This window comes from Tauraco erythrolophus, chromosome 22 (genome assembly GCF_009769465.1).
Source record: "Tauraco erythrolophus isolate bTauEry1 chromosome 22, bTauEry1.pri, whole genome shotgun sequence".
Classification (NCBI taxonomy): Eukaryota; Metazoa; Chordata; class Aves; order Musophagiformes; family Musophagidae; genus Tauraco; species Tauraco erythrolophus.
The window spans coordinates 3,678,639-3,693,288 of record NC_141486.1 but is presented as its reverse complement, the minus strand read 5'-3'; the positions used below and the strand labels follow the sequence as shown (position 1 = coordinate 3,693,288).

The following is a 14,650-nucleotide window of genomic DNA, read 5'->3' as shown; positions in this document are numbered from 1 at the left end:
CTCTTGTGAAAATCCCTGCTGGGTTTCTTGCTTGGATGCAACGTGCATTATCACCTTATATAGCTGAGAGAGACTTAGTGGGGTTTAATCCTTAAATAATTAACACCTCTCAAGTGGTTCTGACTTGTGCCAGGCGTCCTCCCTCTTTTTCTGTAGTCTATTTTCTGGAATATCTGGAAATACCTTTCTCCGTAAATCCCTTTCTCAAGATGGTATCTGCACCTTTGCTCAGGGTCCTTTCGCAGCTGAACAGCCACTACACCCTTACAGTGAATAGAGGCACAGCTGTATCTCTCACTTTCCAGAGCTCGCTTCATTGCCGCTGTAACCCTGACTCCACTGCTTGCTCCTCTTCATGTCCAGCTTATTTAAAAGCAAACAAACTTGTTACACCCGTTGTCATCACCCTGGTGGCCCCAGTCTCCCTTCACTGGCAGCAGCGGTACACATCTTCAGCCATGCTGACCAGTCTGCCCAAGTGGTAGATGCACAAAGCCTCAGACGCTGGATCCCAGAACTCACACCCAAACCGCACCCACGCCTGCAACTTCTCTTTTCGCAAGGCTCAGAACAACCTCACGTAAGTCTTACACAAGGAAACCTTTTCCAGGTGTCCTGATGCAAAACCCCAGGGCTCTGCCTGTTGTCCTCGTGGAGAGGGCAGGCCAGCCTGGCAGGGAATGGGGACAGTAATCGGCTTTTAATGTTTGGAGCAGATATCAGAGGTGTCTTTCAGATCACTGGCCCTAGGGTAGGGTTGGTCCCTCTTTAATATGTCCTCAGAATCTGGAATGATATTAAAAGGCCTTTGACAGAGCACTCCCTGCTCTCTGCAGTGCGTGTAGTAGCAGCAGCTTCTACATCCCCACTTTCTCCTCCCAGGCGTATTAAGCAGCAGCAGCACTTCTGGGAGAAGTTACTTATCTCACAAACTATAATTACCTCTGGTGAGGAAAACTAAGCATTTCAAACAAGATACTAAAGGCCAGACCTTCTCATATCAGTGAATACAGCTCCTAGGAAGTCAAAGGCGACACGCTGATTTATGCCAGATGAGGATCTGACCCCTGATGTCAAATGACACCTTGACAGCCAGAAAAACATGGAAGTTTAGAGGCAGCTCACCTGAATAGTTGTAATCCCTATAAAGTTAAATTATCATATGACACACATATGTATAATGATAAGGAGAAAAATGACTGGAGAGAAAAGCAAGGTAAAATGGAATGAGCAAACAAGGCAAGTGCGGGTAACTCGTATCCTACTTACTTTCATTCATTACTCCTTATTTTCTAGCTAGATCATAAACCAACTGAGGCAGATTTTTCAGAACGTTTGGAAACAGTAAGTCACTCACTGCTAGTCCTTTATGGGTAATAGTTAATACCATTACTACTATCTTAAAAATAATATCTCCAGGCTCTTCGCAGGAGCTTTCTTCCTCTACTTTAATTATGTATTTCCCTTCTTGACTTCTCTGCCTCTGGTCTCAGAAGAGCTCAATGACACTCAGCCCCTCCAAGATCAGGATCCTTAGGGAACATAGGACAAAACCACGCTTGTATGGGCTGAGATAATTTGGATAAGACAGACTTACCGACTGATTGTCATCATCTTCGCACTTGATCCGGCACTCGCTGTTGAACTGGAAGCCGTTGGAGCACTGGTAGAGCCCGTGAAACTTGGAAGGTGGAGGGTCGCAGGTAACGGGCACGCAAGCGCCCGGCAGCCACGTGCCGTCTTGGGTGCACTGGATCTTAAAGGCTCGCCTTTTTGTGCAGAAAAAAACAAGACCATTTGGTGAGTGGCTGAGTCAGCTAAGAGCCTTTAAAGCCTCTGAGCTCTCCTAGCAGGTTGCAAGGAATGGGTGTGCTTGAGCTTTTAACACTTCGGGAACAAGTCGTGAATCTGCGTCATGAGGTCTCTGAGAAAAAAACACGATTATTTGCAAAGCCAACATTGAGCTGCCCAGCCTAAACTCCTCTTTTGGCCTTGGATACATCTCCCAAAAACTCTGCTTCCCAGGTTTGAGGGCTGTGGTTGGTTTGAAGTGGGTTTGTGCAGTCAGGAGCATACGACAGCACTAACCCTTTCCTGCAGAGTTTCAAAGGGGACTCCCCAGGCTGCTTATCAAAGGGGTATTTCTAAAGTAAGGTCTGTTTTTTGAGCACTGGTTAGGATTTTCAAATAAATGAGCTAGGTGCCTAACTCCCCTTGAAACTGCACAACTATCTGCATGAAGGGATAATTACTCAGTGATATTCCCTACAGCACATATAGTCTGTTATAAACAGCCCATCCCTTTCCAAAAATCATTTTAACTCATGGTTTTCTGAATCATGCTGACTGCATGGCATTACTCTTTCACCTACTTTCTTGCTTTTCTGGAGGATCCAGGGACATGGTAACCTGGTTTGCATTTGTACTTGCAAAACGAGCCCACTTTGTGCCTATCTTCTCGGCAACGAGTGGTCTGGAGATCTGCATTAGGGACGATGGAGGGTGCTCGACACATCAGCTCACACAGGGCCTCCGGAAAGGACCATAGCCCATCCTCCATGCAGGTCAAGTTGCTGTTGTTTCCTGAGGAGAAGAGTGAGCAAAGTAAACAACGTTCAGCAGGACTACTTTTTTCAAAACGTCGTTACACCGATAACATATCAAAAGCCACCCCAGTTGGTTTGACAAACTCAACTGCGTACATCTTATGCATTTTCTCTTTCTAGATGATGGCATTAAATCATTAAGGACTCTGTTTTCAGCTGGCAGGCAGACAGTGCTTATTTCAGGAAATGCTATAGCATAGGGGAAATCACACTGGCTTTGTAATCTTTTGTATTTCTCTTCCTTATTTTGTCCTTCTCTGAAAGGAAGCTTGCTTCATACATCAACCCGCTCCTCTCCAAAGTCATGGCATTAACAGAGGGTTTGGTACCATTACATTCTTCATTCTGCTTCTGTGTTATATCTCTTCCCTGAATCTGTCCTTTTTATTTCAATTTTGAGCCTTTTGGAGCAGCATCTGTTAGTATTAGAGTCACTACTCCAACACAATGAAGAGCCATTCTCAGCTGGGGACTCTCAGTCCTTGGGGACTACTGTGATAAATACGATTCATAATACTCATTAGAGACTCATTTTCCTTAGGAAGTTTTCTTGGCCAGCACCTCAAAGGTAAAAGGTACAATAGATCTATTTGCCTCTGCTATGACCTACTTGACTTCAGAAGGTTAAGCTAAAAGTAGCCCAGTCTCAGTGTATTTTACATTCTTTGTTATTTTATACTGTATGTTGAAAAGGAATAAGCTTTTCCCAAGAAACAAAGCACAGCTATGAGCCACTAACCCTTCAAAAATCCCTAATACTCTATTGAAATCCCCGAGCATTGCTGCAGGAACTCTTCTCAACCCACAAGGCATATTTTCAACAGTAAGCCAACTTCGGAGTTATCCAAAGTAATACCGACAAACTGCTAACCCCAGAGCAATGCCATCTCTCTGAGAGGGAAGGAAGAGAGCTGGAGGCATGAGGCTGGAATTCAAACAAGAAGAAAACAAAAGGCTCTGGAGGGCTCAGGAAGGTATGTGGAGGAGCCCTCCTGCCCTACCCACAAAGATAAGAGAAGCTGCATTAAATCAGCCCTGGCTTTCTCTCTCCCCTCCCCACTGCAGATGATTGCAGAGGTATTTTGTGCAGAAGGGAGCTCTTTTCTAGAGCACCAGCATGTTCCTCTGCTCTGACTCATGCAGCAGCTCTGCAGACCAGCCGTAGTGATATCATACTTGCCACTGCAAAGTGATAAGCTGTGACATTACCAACAGTGGCTGTCATGACGTCAGTGATTGAATTAGGCATGAGTCATTCGAACGCCATTCTCCAGAAGCTTAGTGGCAACATCTATTAGTCATCACCGATGGCTGTACACCAAATGGTGCCTTTACCTCACAGCTCACAGAGTTTCTGGACAAAAGTGAAGTGATGTTACACACCACAGCTGCACTCCTGACCTGGGGGATGGTTATCATCCCTCCAGCTACCCCTGCTGCAGTCATCAGCTGAAGCTCTTGTTGGGCATGATGAACATCATTATTTTCACTGCCCCCTCAAACACATTCCAGGCTTTTTCCATGAAAAACACCTCTTGTTGAAGATGACCCTCTGAATGTACGAACAGAAAAAGGCAATTCTTTGATAAAAATCTCCCCTTTGAGTAGTCTTAACTTTCACTGTGTGTTGGCTGCTTGTGGTTACCCTCCTAAGTCAGAGTTAAAAGTTATATATGAAGAAACCAACATATTATTTCACTGAAATGAAGAATACTTCCCATGCCTCTTCTGGAGTTTGCAACAAATCCTCGTAGAAAAGGTGATACCACATGTACCAAAAAAAAAACTTATGCAGCATTTGTACCTGAGTTGACAGCAACAGTTAAGATTACTCTACTGCAAGATGACAAGTTAATTTGGCTCCAATGTTCCTTTAAATTAACAATGATATATTTTCTAGTTTCCTATGGACGAGATCAAAAAGGGTAATGTGCCATTGAGCAGAAGAGTTGATGGTGCTGAGAAGATTATGGGGATGTTAGCAGAAAAGCAGCAGGGAAGAAGATGGGAGATAAAGAAGGCAGCAGAGTTTGTTATTTAAAAAAAAAAAATGTAGACAGATTGTAGAGAATCCCAAACAAGAAGAGGAGAGAAAGGTCAGAGGTAGAGCAAGGTGAGCGTGGAAAAGGAGAGACATGATGAGTGGATTAGAAAAGCAGTGATGCTGGATTGTGCCAGTGGGACACAGGACTTTTCAGTCTTCTCCTACCTTTCCAAATACATGGAGGAGACATAGGAGAGAGACAGGCACAGAAAACAGAGAAGGTATGGGAAAGAAGATGAGAAAGTTCAATTTGATTTATCCCCATGACTTTTCTATGTTTTGGTTGTATGGAAGCAATATTCACCGTCATTACTGCCCGGCCAGCCGTGATCAAGGAAAGGTCAAAGGAAGGTAAAAGAGAGATGTAAAGGAACTTGACTTCTAATATAAATAAACCTTCCCATAGAGTCTCATAATTCTTCATACTTAAAATATCATGAATAATTCTAAAGCAACAGCAACAGTAACATATATCAGTAGGAACAGTGTGTGTTAGCTGTGCAGCTCTCCCCAGGTCACTGCACAGACACCCTCCGATACCTTTCAGAAGAGCTGGAGGTCGGCAAGTAAAGGAGCATTTCTTGCCAAAGGTGGTCCCCTCGCTGCAGTTGAAGGTGGCTGGGTAGACATGGTACTGGTCTGGGACACCGCAGTCCACAGGCTCGCAGGTCACCTGCTTGTTCCACTTTCCATCCGTGCAAGTCATGGTGATGCTGGACTCCATCTGGAAAAAGACACGTACCTACAGCCACCACAGCCAGCAAGGGAGAGGTCAAAACCATTTCAAGCCTAATAACAGCCATTATTTTGGCTCACAAGTTAAGCAAAGCTGGGCCTGATCACTACGATCATCATTTGGACAACAGCAACTAAAACCACCAAGGTCCCACGAGAAACAGTGTCAGAGAACCAGGATGTATTTCTGTCACCTCTGGGGTGAGACACCAACGTGCTTCAGTATAAAGAGCAGAGCACTACAACTAATCTGAACTCTTGTCTGTGTCACCTCTGGAGACGAGCTGGGAATGCTGCTGCTCTGCCCTGCGATCCAAAAGGAGCGCGCAAGTCAGAGCTGTCTGGAGCTGACAGCTGTCCCCGATCCCCGTCGCCTTCACAGTGACACGGCCACTCCAGGGGGATCCCCGTGTGCTTCTGAGCAGCCAGACTCACTCTTGGGTTTGAAGTGAAAGCCAACCTGACATGAATGCATTTGGGACTCCCGTCTGAGGCTCTCCCAAGAGGATTCGGTCACCCTTGGACTGGGGTACTGAGAGAGGTGGCCTGGGCCACGTCAATGTTGTGTTCAGACACTGACAACTGCTGTTACAGCTTCTACCATCAGCCCCAAGGCTCCAAATGAAATGGGGGCCCTGCTGCCCTGGCACCGGGACACGCTCGCCTAAGAGACAGACTGCTTCCTGGAGGAGTTTGCAACGGACAGACCCAGGAGCATCCTGCCCGTACGTTCACCTGGCACTTGAGAGGTCAAAGGCAGAGTCAGTGCCTGTGCTCTGACTTCCCTAATGTCACTCTACTGTCACAGCTACATAGAAGCAACACTTCTATGGATTTGAGGAATAACCCACACAATGCAGCAGACTGAACTCCCCAAGCGCTATGAAGAGAGAAAAAAAAAAAAAAAGGCAGAGAGGTAAAGGAGTCGTTCGTCCAAAGCTAAGATGAAGAATTTACTGGGTGACCGAAGGACAAACAGATGTTGGCAAAGAGAACAGAATAACCAACACATCCACTTTCTTATTAAAAGGGAAAATTATTAAAAATTAGAAGTGAAGAATCTGAAAGTAGGACTTTTCCCTTCATACCAAAATAAAGAGAGGGACAGAAGAAAAAGAAACGTGAGAAACCCAAACACGAGAAGGGGGAAGATATTGGTGAGGAATCTGACCAAGCCATACAGCAGCACTCCTCTGCCTCCGGGGAATATTTTATTCAGGGCTGGTATGCTCACAGGAGATGTGCACTGCCGACCATTGATCTGGGTTTATAAAAGGAAGGGGAATTTTTCTAGCACACATCAAAGGGACCCGGATTCCCTTTTTGCAAAAACACCCTAATGGTTTCAACAGAAGTTCAGACCTGTCTCCCTTTGATATATGGTTGCATTCAGAATGGAAAAAGCAGTCCCAGAGCTGAGAAACTGGACACTTCCCAAGTGGGCACAAAACCCCTTTTCTAGACCGTGGAGTTTATTTAAACAGGGAACACTGCTGATGGAAAAAAATGTCTTTTCTACAAATTTAGAGTAGCACATCCTGGGATTTTTGGAGTGCTCAGGTGAAGTGACACTCTGTGTTTTCATTCCCAACAACTTTGCTCCCCAGTGGCTACCGATTCTGCCTTTGTTGCTTATCACAATATCAGCACCATTAAAAAGTATATATATTCTGTAGATAGTCGATGATTTGAAGATGCCTGTGCTTCCAGGAAGTCGTGGTGTGATGGCCACAGGAGAAGCGATGATACAGCATATTTCTGTGTCTTCATAACACCTACGTATCTCAGCATCACCACCACATTTGCACTCCAGTCTGCTCCAGCATTCAGCAAAGCCTCCATTTCCCCGAACAGATGCTATCATCAAATAACACTCCAGCGCCGTGGCTGCTGGGCACCTCAACAGCAGGAGGTTAAAACATAAAACCAAGCTCTTGATGTCAGGGGCTATCCAAATGTTATGGAAAAGACGTGGGTCTTGCACTGTATCTTGCTGGATGCTGGATCCATACTGAGCACAGGTGTAGCTCTACAGAACACCAAATAAACGGTGCAATTCGGAATTCGAATATAAAACAAACATTTAAACAGAAGCAATATCTGTGCATGACAGTCACATCGTACACAAAACAGGTAAGAACGCTTTGCCCAAGCTAACACTTGTGAGGGTATTTCAGCTGCAGCCATGGTCTTTGTTAGCGGAAAGCTCCAGGAAGCTCCAGGCTGCTGGAAATGCAATGTGCCTGGGGTCACCCCTCCTTGGAAGGGATCTCTCCTTAGAGCTATATTCCTGCTGCACTTTATTTCTGACCCTGTTCTAGGCCTTGATGTGAAAAGAAAAAGAGTCTTTCCACATTTTCATCTCTGGGTTTCTCCCCATGGTACTTTCCCAACAAAACCACTAACCAAATCTGGAAGAGTCACCGTCTTCCACACTCGTACGGCTTTTCCTCTTCCTGGCACACCGGCAAGGCCATTCTCACGCAGACAAGCTGTGCCCACGTGGGTAAGACCCTGGCTTCTCAGCTTTTTCCAGTAATTTGTTCCATGCTTTGTATGATGGAAGCTGAGGTTTTCAAGGTCGGACATAATAATGGCACATTTTAGAGCATGTCTAGCATGTCATCGCTTCAAGTAATAGGAGCACACGCATTTCTGCAGCAGAACCTAACAGAGAACATTGCCCGCAACGGAGACAAAGACCAGTGGCTTTGGAAGCACAGAAGACAACCCTAACATTGAAATCATTGCAGGCGGCACCCACCAGCTTTCAGCTTCTTCCTCTTGCAATGTCTTACCTGGAGGTGGGATCGTTGCAGGGCAGGACCCCAGGCTGCTGAGCAGGAGCTCAGCTCTCCCCAACCCCATGCTGCACCTCGGGGGTATTTCCAGTCGACAGCCTGAGCAGCGCTGCCTTGGGATCCTGCATCTGCATGTCCCACCCGATGCCTGAGCCGGCACGTGCCTGTTTCGCCTGTCTGAGCTGACAAGGTCACCCAGCTCACTGCGGTCCATAGGAAGCACTCGGCTTTCTCGTCTGGTTTATTAGCTGTCACTTTGGGCACTTTGTGCTGCTTTGACTGGCATCACAGCAACTGCTTCCCTTCATGTCCTGCCTTCCAAAAGAGGCTTACGCAAGGAGGGAGGGCGGGCGAGGGGGAGAAAAGAGGGGGAAAAAAAAGAGCCTCCAAAGATACAGTCTGCAGTACAGTGGTGAGGACGCAAACTTAACCAAATCTGGTGCCAGAAAGATTTGTTTCTTGGGATTTTTAACAGCTTGGGAGAATTCATGTCTCCTTCCTGCTGCCCAGGATCCCAGCCGGCTCCTTCTTCAAGCGATGCTTCACGTGTGAAGTTTCCTCTCCTTAAAAATGAACAGCTGTGCCCTCCCCTCTAAGTATTCTTCCACTTCTGCCCACTACTGTGCCTCTAATTGAACCCACATGAGCCGCGCTTTCTTTTCCTGGCATGATTGATGATGCCTTTGCACAACATTAGGGAGCTGCTGGGTTTTAAATAACACCTCTTGACCAGAGCAGCAGTGGTGGTAGCTTCAAGGAGAGATGACAACAAGTAACTGAATGAGTGGGGCTTTCAGCAAAGGACAAGGGGAAGGGAAGCAGCGAAAGACAAAGGGGGAAAAGGGGGAGAAGAGAAGAAAGAGCGATGGAGTTGTCAGGGGGTTGGGAAGACATCAGGGAGGGGGAAACGAAAACATCCCGAGATCTTCTTTGTGAGAAAGATACATGAAGGATTTTGCTCCATCACTATGCAAAGCCTTTTTTGTTGTTGTTGCTGAAGTCTCTAAATGAGGCTGAGCTCGAGCCCAAGAGTCTGTAAACAGCTCGTCTCTTTTTTTGTTTTCAAACAACAAACAGTTTCTACTGCACATAGTGCTGATGGTTTTTAGGGTTTGGTGATTTTATGGAGTTTTAACAGAATTTGGGAATGGGAGCTTCTCAGAGAGCAGAGATGAATGAAGCTTTTGCCCTAAGAACTGATTAAAATGGTGGCTTCAGAAGACACAGAGGCCAGAAAGTGCAGAAACTGTTAAGAAGGTTTTCAAAGACCCCTTAGAAGTAAAAGATTGATTTGAAATGTGACTTGTGCCCCTACATCTCTGAAGTGCTTTTGAAAATTTTGCTTTTAATTCTCTGTTCATCCTTTTTTTTCTACCTTTCAGTGAAATACTGAAGACAAATGTGGTTCAGATGCTAAACCAGGGTGTTTTCACTGGTCTGTCAATCATCTTCATCAGCATGCAGTGGTCATAGGCCAGTTCAGTCTGCTCTTTGAGACATTGCACCTCACCTCAGCCTCCTTCCTGCCCAAGAGTGTGAAACATCAGCACGTGCAAAGCTACTTTCCTTCCTCCTCTTCCTCGTGCAGCACCCCACCACCGTCAGTTAAATGAGAAAAAAGTAGCTCTAGACCCTCCGAACAGTCAAACAAGCAAAATATCCAACTAAATTACAACAGTGAAACAACCAACAGCTTTGTGCAAGGTTCCTCCGTCACAGCAGACTGACCACAGAAAACAACCCACATGCCCTATCTCATCTCCAAATGCTTGCGATCTGAAGAGGAGCTGAAGCTGGGAAGCAATTGTGGAAGGAGCACAATGCAATGCAATACAACACAACACGAGGATCCGAACCACGGATTCTGGACTTGCTCGGGTAATTAATTTCTTGTCTACACGTTCCACAAGTTCTGGCTTGAGGCATCTGACATAGAGTCATAAGACTGGACGATAGGTGAAAGAAATTATATGTTCCTTTTCAACAGATCTCTGAAGCACATGAATAAACTTTTAAAGCACGTGTTTAATGCACTCAGCTGAACATGGACACCTTTAAGATGCTCCTCTCCTTCCCTGATTTGAACAGTGAATGCACAGCACTGAGCAAAACAAAGCCATTGGCCTCAGGGCTTTTATCGGTGGAAAAGAGACATCGAAGTGCAATAGTAGACCGGGGTGAGAGGAAGCATGTTGTAATAGGCAGTGAATCACGTTAGCCAGGGGTGCTAAAATCCTCCACTGCTGTCATATGAGTCTGATCAAGGCTCTGAAACCAAACTTCTCAGAGAAAAACCATATACAGTTGGCTGAGCCTCCTCGAAAGGTACTTCTTGCGTTTAAATAACACAGTGCTGGTGAAACATGTTTAGGCTGTTTTATTTGGTTTGGGATTCCTGTGTGCTCAATGTACAGATCCCTTCCAACTATTTCCTGGTTCAGCCATTCAGGCGCGTTTGAGAACTTGTTTTCTGTTCTGTAAAAATGCTCAGCTGGAGCTGGGGTTCTGGTGCTGATGCCAATTAGGATGGAAGAGGCCCAGCTTGCGGGGTCCTGTATTTGTTTTGTAATTGAGTTGAAAGGGCTGACTCATTCCCCTCCACTCTGTCTCCCCACTCTGCGCGCTGATGAAGAACACAGTATTTCACAAACGCAGACAGGCTCCGAGCGCGGCTGCCTACCCTGGCCCCAGATGTTTGTGCTGCCCCCACAACACAAGAAGGTGCGGACGGGGCAACGACCCTCACATCGCTCTCACGGGACCCGGCAGCGTTAGGGGTGAGAGCCCAAACTGGGGCGCCAGTCCTGCACCCACGTATCCCATGAGCCCTGCTCCCAGTGGCATACCGAGGCTGGGCCATGCTGCACCTACACCTTGTCCACTTCTCCCAGGACAAAGGACCTGCATTTTTTTTTAATGTTTAAAGAAATTGATCATTTTCCTCAATACCCCACTCACTGCATCAAGACATGCTGCTTTTGTAGGACTGGATTATTAATGCATGGCCTAGAGAAGATGGGGAGCACTCCCTGACCCATTAGGGTCGGTTTTTGGTGCTTTGTTTGGAAGCAAAAAGGTTTGGGTGTTTTTTCCACCCCCTTGATACTGTGTATTTCTGCAGTGTCAGGGTACAGTTGGGAGCAGATCGACTGAAACACTGCAAAGGAGTTAAGACATTGTTAGCCTTGACCTTAGGAATAAAAATGAGATACGTTGCCCAGTAACTAGCTGTGCAAAAAGCCAAACACCCCATCTCATCCCCAAAACACCAACCCAAGAAACACTGTTTGGCTGAGTAGAGCCAGTGAGATCAGAGAACATATTCAAACCTTTTGGGTTGAAAATTTCTAAATTTGGGGAACATCTGAGCTTTGCCTGCACTCAGTATCTCTTCCTACAGAGTCAGATGGCTCCTATTCTGATGAGAAGTAGTTGGATAAGGACTTGTTCCAAGGCTGAGCTGGGATTTTGGGGTTTAGGCTGGGTTATTTCTCAATTTGTCCACATCTGTTTGCTCGTCCCTGTCTTGTGGGTCATACAAAACCAGCAGAACAAACCTGGCTCTTGCCGAGATCATCGTCTCGCTGGACTTGCAAAATGTAGCCTGTCCTGCAGCTCACATTGCACTGGGCACCGTTGTACCACCCGCCACCGGTGCAGTTCAGCTGCGCATTCTCGATCTCCAGTTTTTGGCAGTCGGTGGCTTCGCAGGAGTAGTGGACACAGCTAGGTAGGAGACAAGAAGTGGTATGTTTATTCAATTCATGTAATTCATTCCACAAGAGCAAGCGTGTCTGACTGACAAACTCATCACTTCTCAGGCGGCAGGTACACGGACTGCATACTGAACATGGCTCGGCAAAGGGCTCCTCACCAATGAGCACACTCTCTAGTTATGTCTTCCGAAGGACAGGGACGGGGTGATGACAGCGAAAGCAAACTACAGGCCTTGTGGCAAAAGGGAAGAGCCTCCCAGTTCTGCAGAATTACCTTCTGTTCTGCAACATTCAGCTGCGCTGTGGTCTTCCTACTCCTGTACATCCATCCATCTATCTATCTATCCATCCATTCATCCATCCATTCATCCCTCCCTCCTTCCGTCCCACAGGAGCACTCTCCCTCCAAGAGCAGTCCTTATGCCCCAGCCGATTTTAAATCTCTGTTGAATTCAGGAGTGCCAGATATTGCCAGTGATAAGCGTACATGTGTGCACATGCAAGGGGGGTGTTTCTGTGATAGACACTGTTGTCTTTGAGAAACTCGATTGAAATCAACACATTCATTTTGTTCCTCTTCACGAGGAACACCAAACATCAGCTGTGTAGCTGTGTTGATAAGCTCTTATCAAGCTCAGCAGCATGCTGTCATTTCAGATCTCTCCGGTTACTGTTCTGCCATCCATAAACTGTTTCCCCGGATGGAAACTGTTTGCTCTCCCTACAGTAAATTATTGTAACATTTAGCACAATTTGTAAAAAGAGGTTTTTGTTTTATTTTTGTAAACACAGAGATGTCTGGTTGACACAAAATCTTTCACTATCTCCGATGAGCTGAGTCAAACATTATAGCACATGTTCAAATGTGAGTATAGGGCAGTCCCTCAGCTAAAGGGCAAGAAAAGTGCTGAGAGTCTTAAAACATGAGGGTAGATTTAGACTAGATATAAGGAAGAAATTTTTTACAATAAGGGTGGTGAAACACTGGCACAGGTTGTCCAGAGAGATGGTAGATGTCCCATCCCTGGAAACATTCAAGGTCAGGTTGGACAGGGCTCTGAGCAACCTGATCTGGTTGAAGATGTCCCTGCTCACTGCAGAGGGTTTTGGACTAGATGGCCTTTAAAGGTCCCTTCCAACCCAAACCATTCCATGATTCTATATGCAAAGATGTTATGCTGGATTAGAGACAAAATTTCTGGGGTTAAGAATTCCTACAAGGTGATATGCCTCTGCTGAGAATTAAAATGAATTTGAATTAAATACAGTTAAATTAATTCTGAGGAGGGAAAACCTTGATTTATTTCACCATCTATGTGGGTAGGTAAGAACCTGAAACATAGAAAGTGATAGAAAAAAGGGAAAACAATGCATTAATACACATATTTAGAAATGGATTACAAGCAAACTATTCCCTTCTCCTAGAAAAAGGGTTAACAGCCACCGAAACCCCATCCACCTTAGTAAGCACAAGACTTAGCATGTACATAGTGTTTTGCTGTGTTCAAAGCATTGTGCAGACATTATCTAATTAATTTTCATGACACCCCTGTGAGACACCTGGGCTGGTATTGTTATCCCCATGTTACTGATAGAGAAGCACATCTGCACATGTCTCTACTGAGCTCTACATCAGATTAAACGACAGTATTATGTACCTCCACAACTCATTTCTCTGTCCCAGACTAGTGCTATATGGGAAGCGCCCGCTGCTTGTAATTTAAGGTTGCTTGTTCAGTGGCGGCCCTTCCCTGGAGTGCGATGAGCCATAAACAATTTCTACATTCAGAAAGATCTTATTTCCTCATTGTGCACAAAGTATTGCCTCTGACAGGACTGAGGAAGGAGAATTCCACCTCTGTGTTGGCCAACTCGATACCCTGTATGCAACAAACAGCACCCTGTCTCTCAGCACTACAACTGTGTTGCTCATCACTTCCGTAGAACAGATGATCCTTTGCCAAAGCTGACCTACACCGAGTGATCCTGCCTTCAGTAGGATCTTCCCCTCCCATACCAAGGGTTTTACGCATGTTTTCCAGTCACTGCAACTCACAGCCTGACACACAAAGTTAAACTGCCATTGATTTCACTCTGCACCGATCAATAAGACTGTGGATGAGATGATGGAAGAACAAGTGGGCAGTATATCCTAGTGTCCAGGTGGTCTTCTGTTGCAGAGAAATGAGGTGAGGAGAACAGCCATGTGGAATTGTCTTGTAAAAAGCCAACATGAATCACCCAGGAGTGTGAAACAGACCACGCTCTGTCTTTGCACCAGCCACCCGGGCAGCCTCACCCACCGTGGCTCCCCCAGCAGAGCAGTACCTCACCACGGACCTCACGGCACTGCTAGTCGAGTAAGTCACGAATTAATGGTAGCAAGAGTATCTGAACATGTTTGTTGAGTAAGAGTGTAAATGATGAACGATGCCTTGTTGAACCCTCCCTCCATGTTCCAGTTAAACCTACCCATGAAGGCTAACCGTCACTTTGTTCCCCTCCGTTTTTCAGAGGGTGAGGCTGCAATATGAGTTCCTCCCGTGCCAGGGCTCCAGGGACAAGGAAGTTGACTCATTGAGGAAAAAAACGAGCACTATTGCCAAGCCATTCTCAGAAGTGCGCATTGCAAACCTTGACTGCCCATTGCAAAACTCCTGCAAAATCAGAAAACCTTTTTGCAGCGCATTTGGAAAAATAAAATAATAGCAGACCTATTTCATTTAATCCTTCTGTGAATAGTGTGCT

General features: G+C 45.9%; 1 protein-coding gene across 1 annotated transcript in view; it reads right to left on the bottom strand.

The window, feature by feature from the left end:
• Positions 1-14,650, bottom strand: part of PAPPA (pappalysin 1) — a 178,370-nt gene that overhangs the window by 26,939 nt on the left and 136,781 nt on the right. Inside the window, 4 exon segments of the mRNA XM_009986772.2 lie at positions 1,598-1,769; positions 2,373-2,583; positions 5,191-5,374; positions 11,744-11,912. Of these exon segments, the coding sequence (XP_009985074.2) occupies positions 1,598-1,769; positions 2,373-2,583; positions 5,191-5,374; positions 11,744-11,912 (736 nt within the window).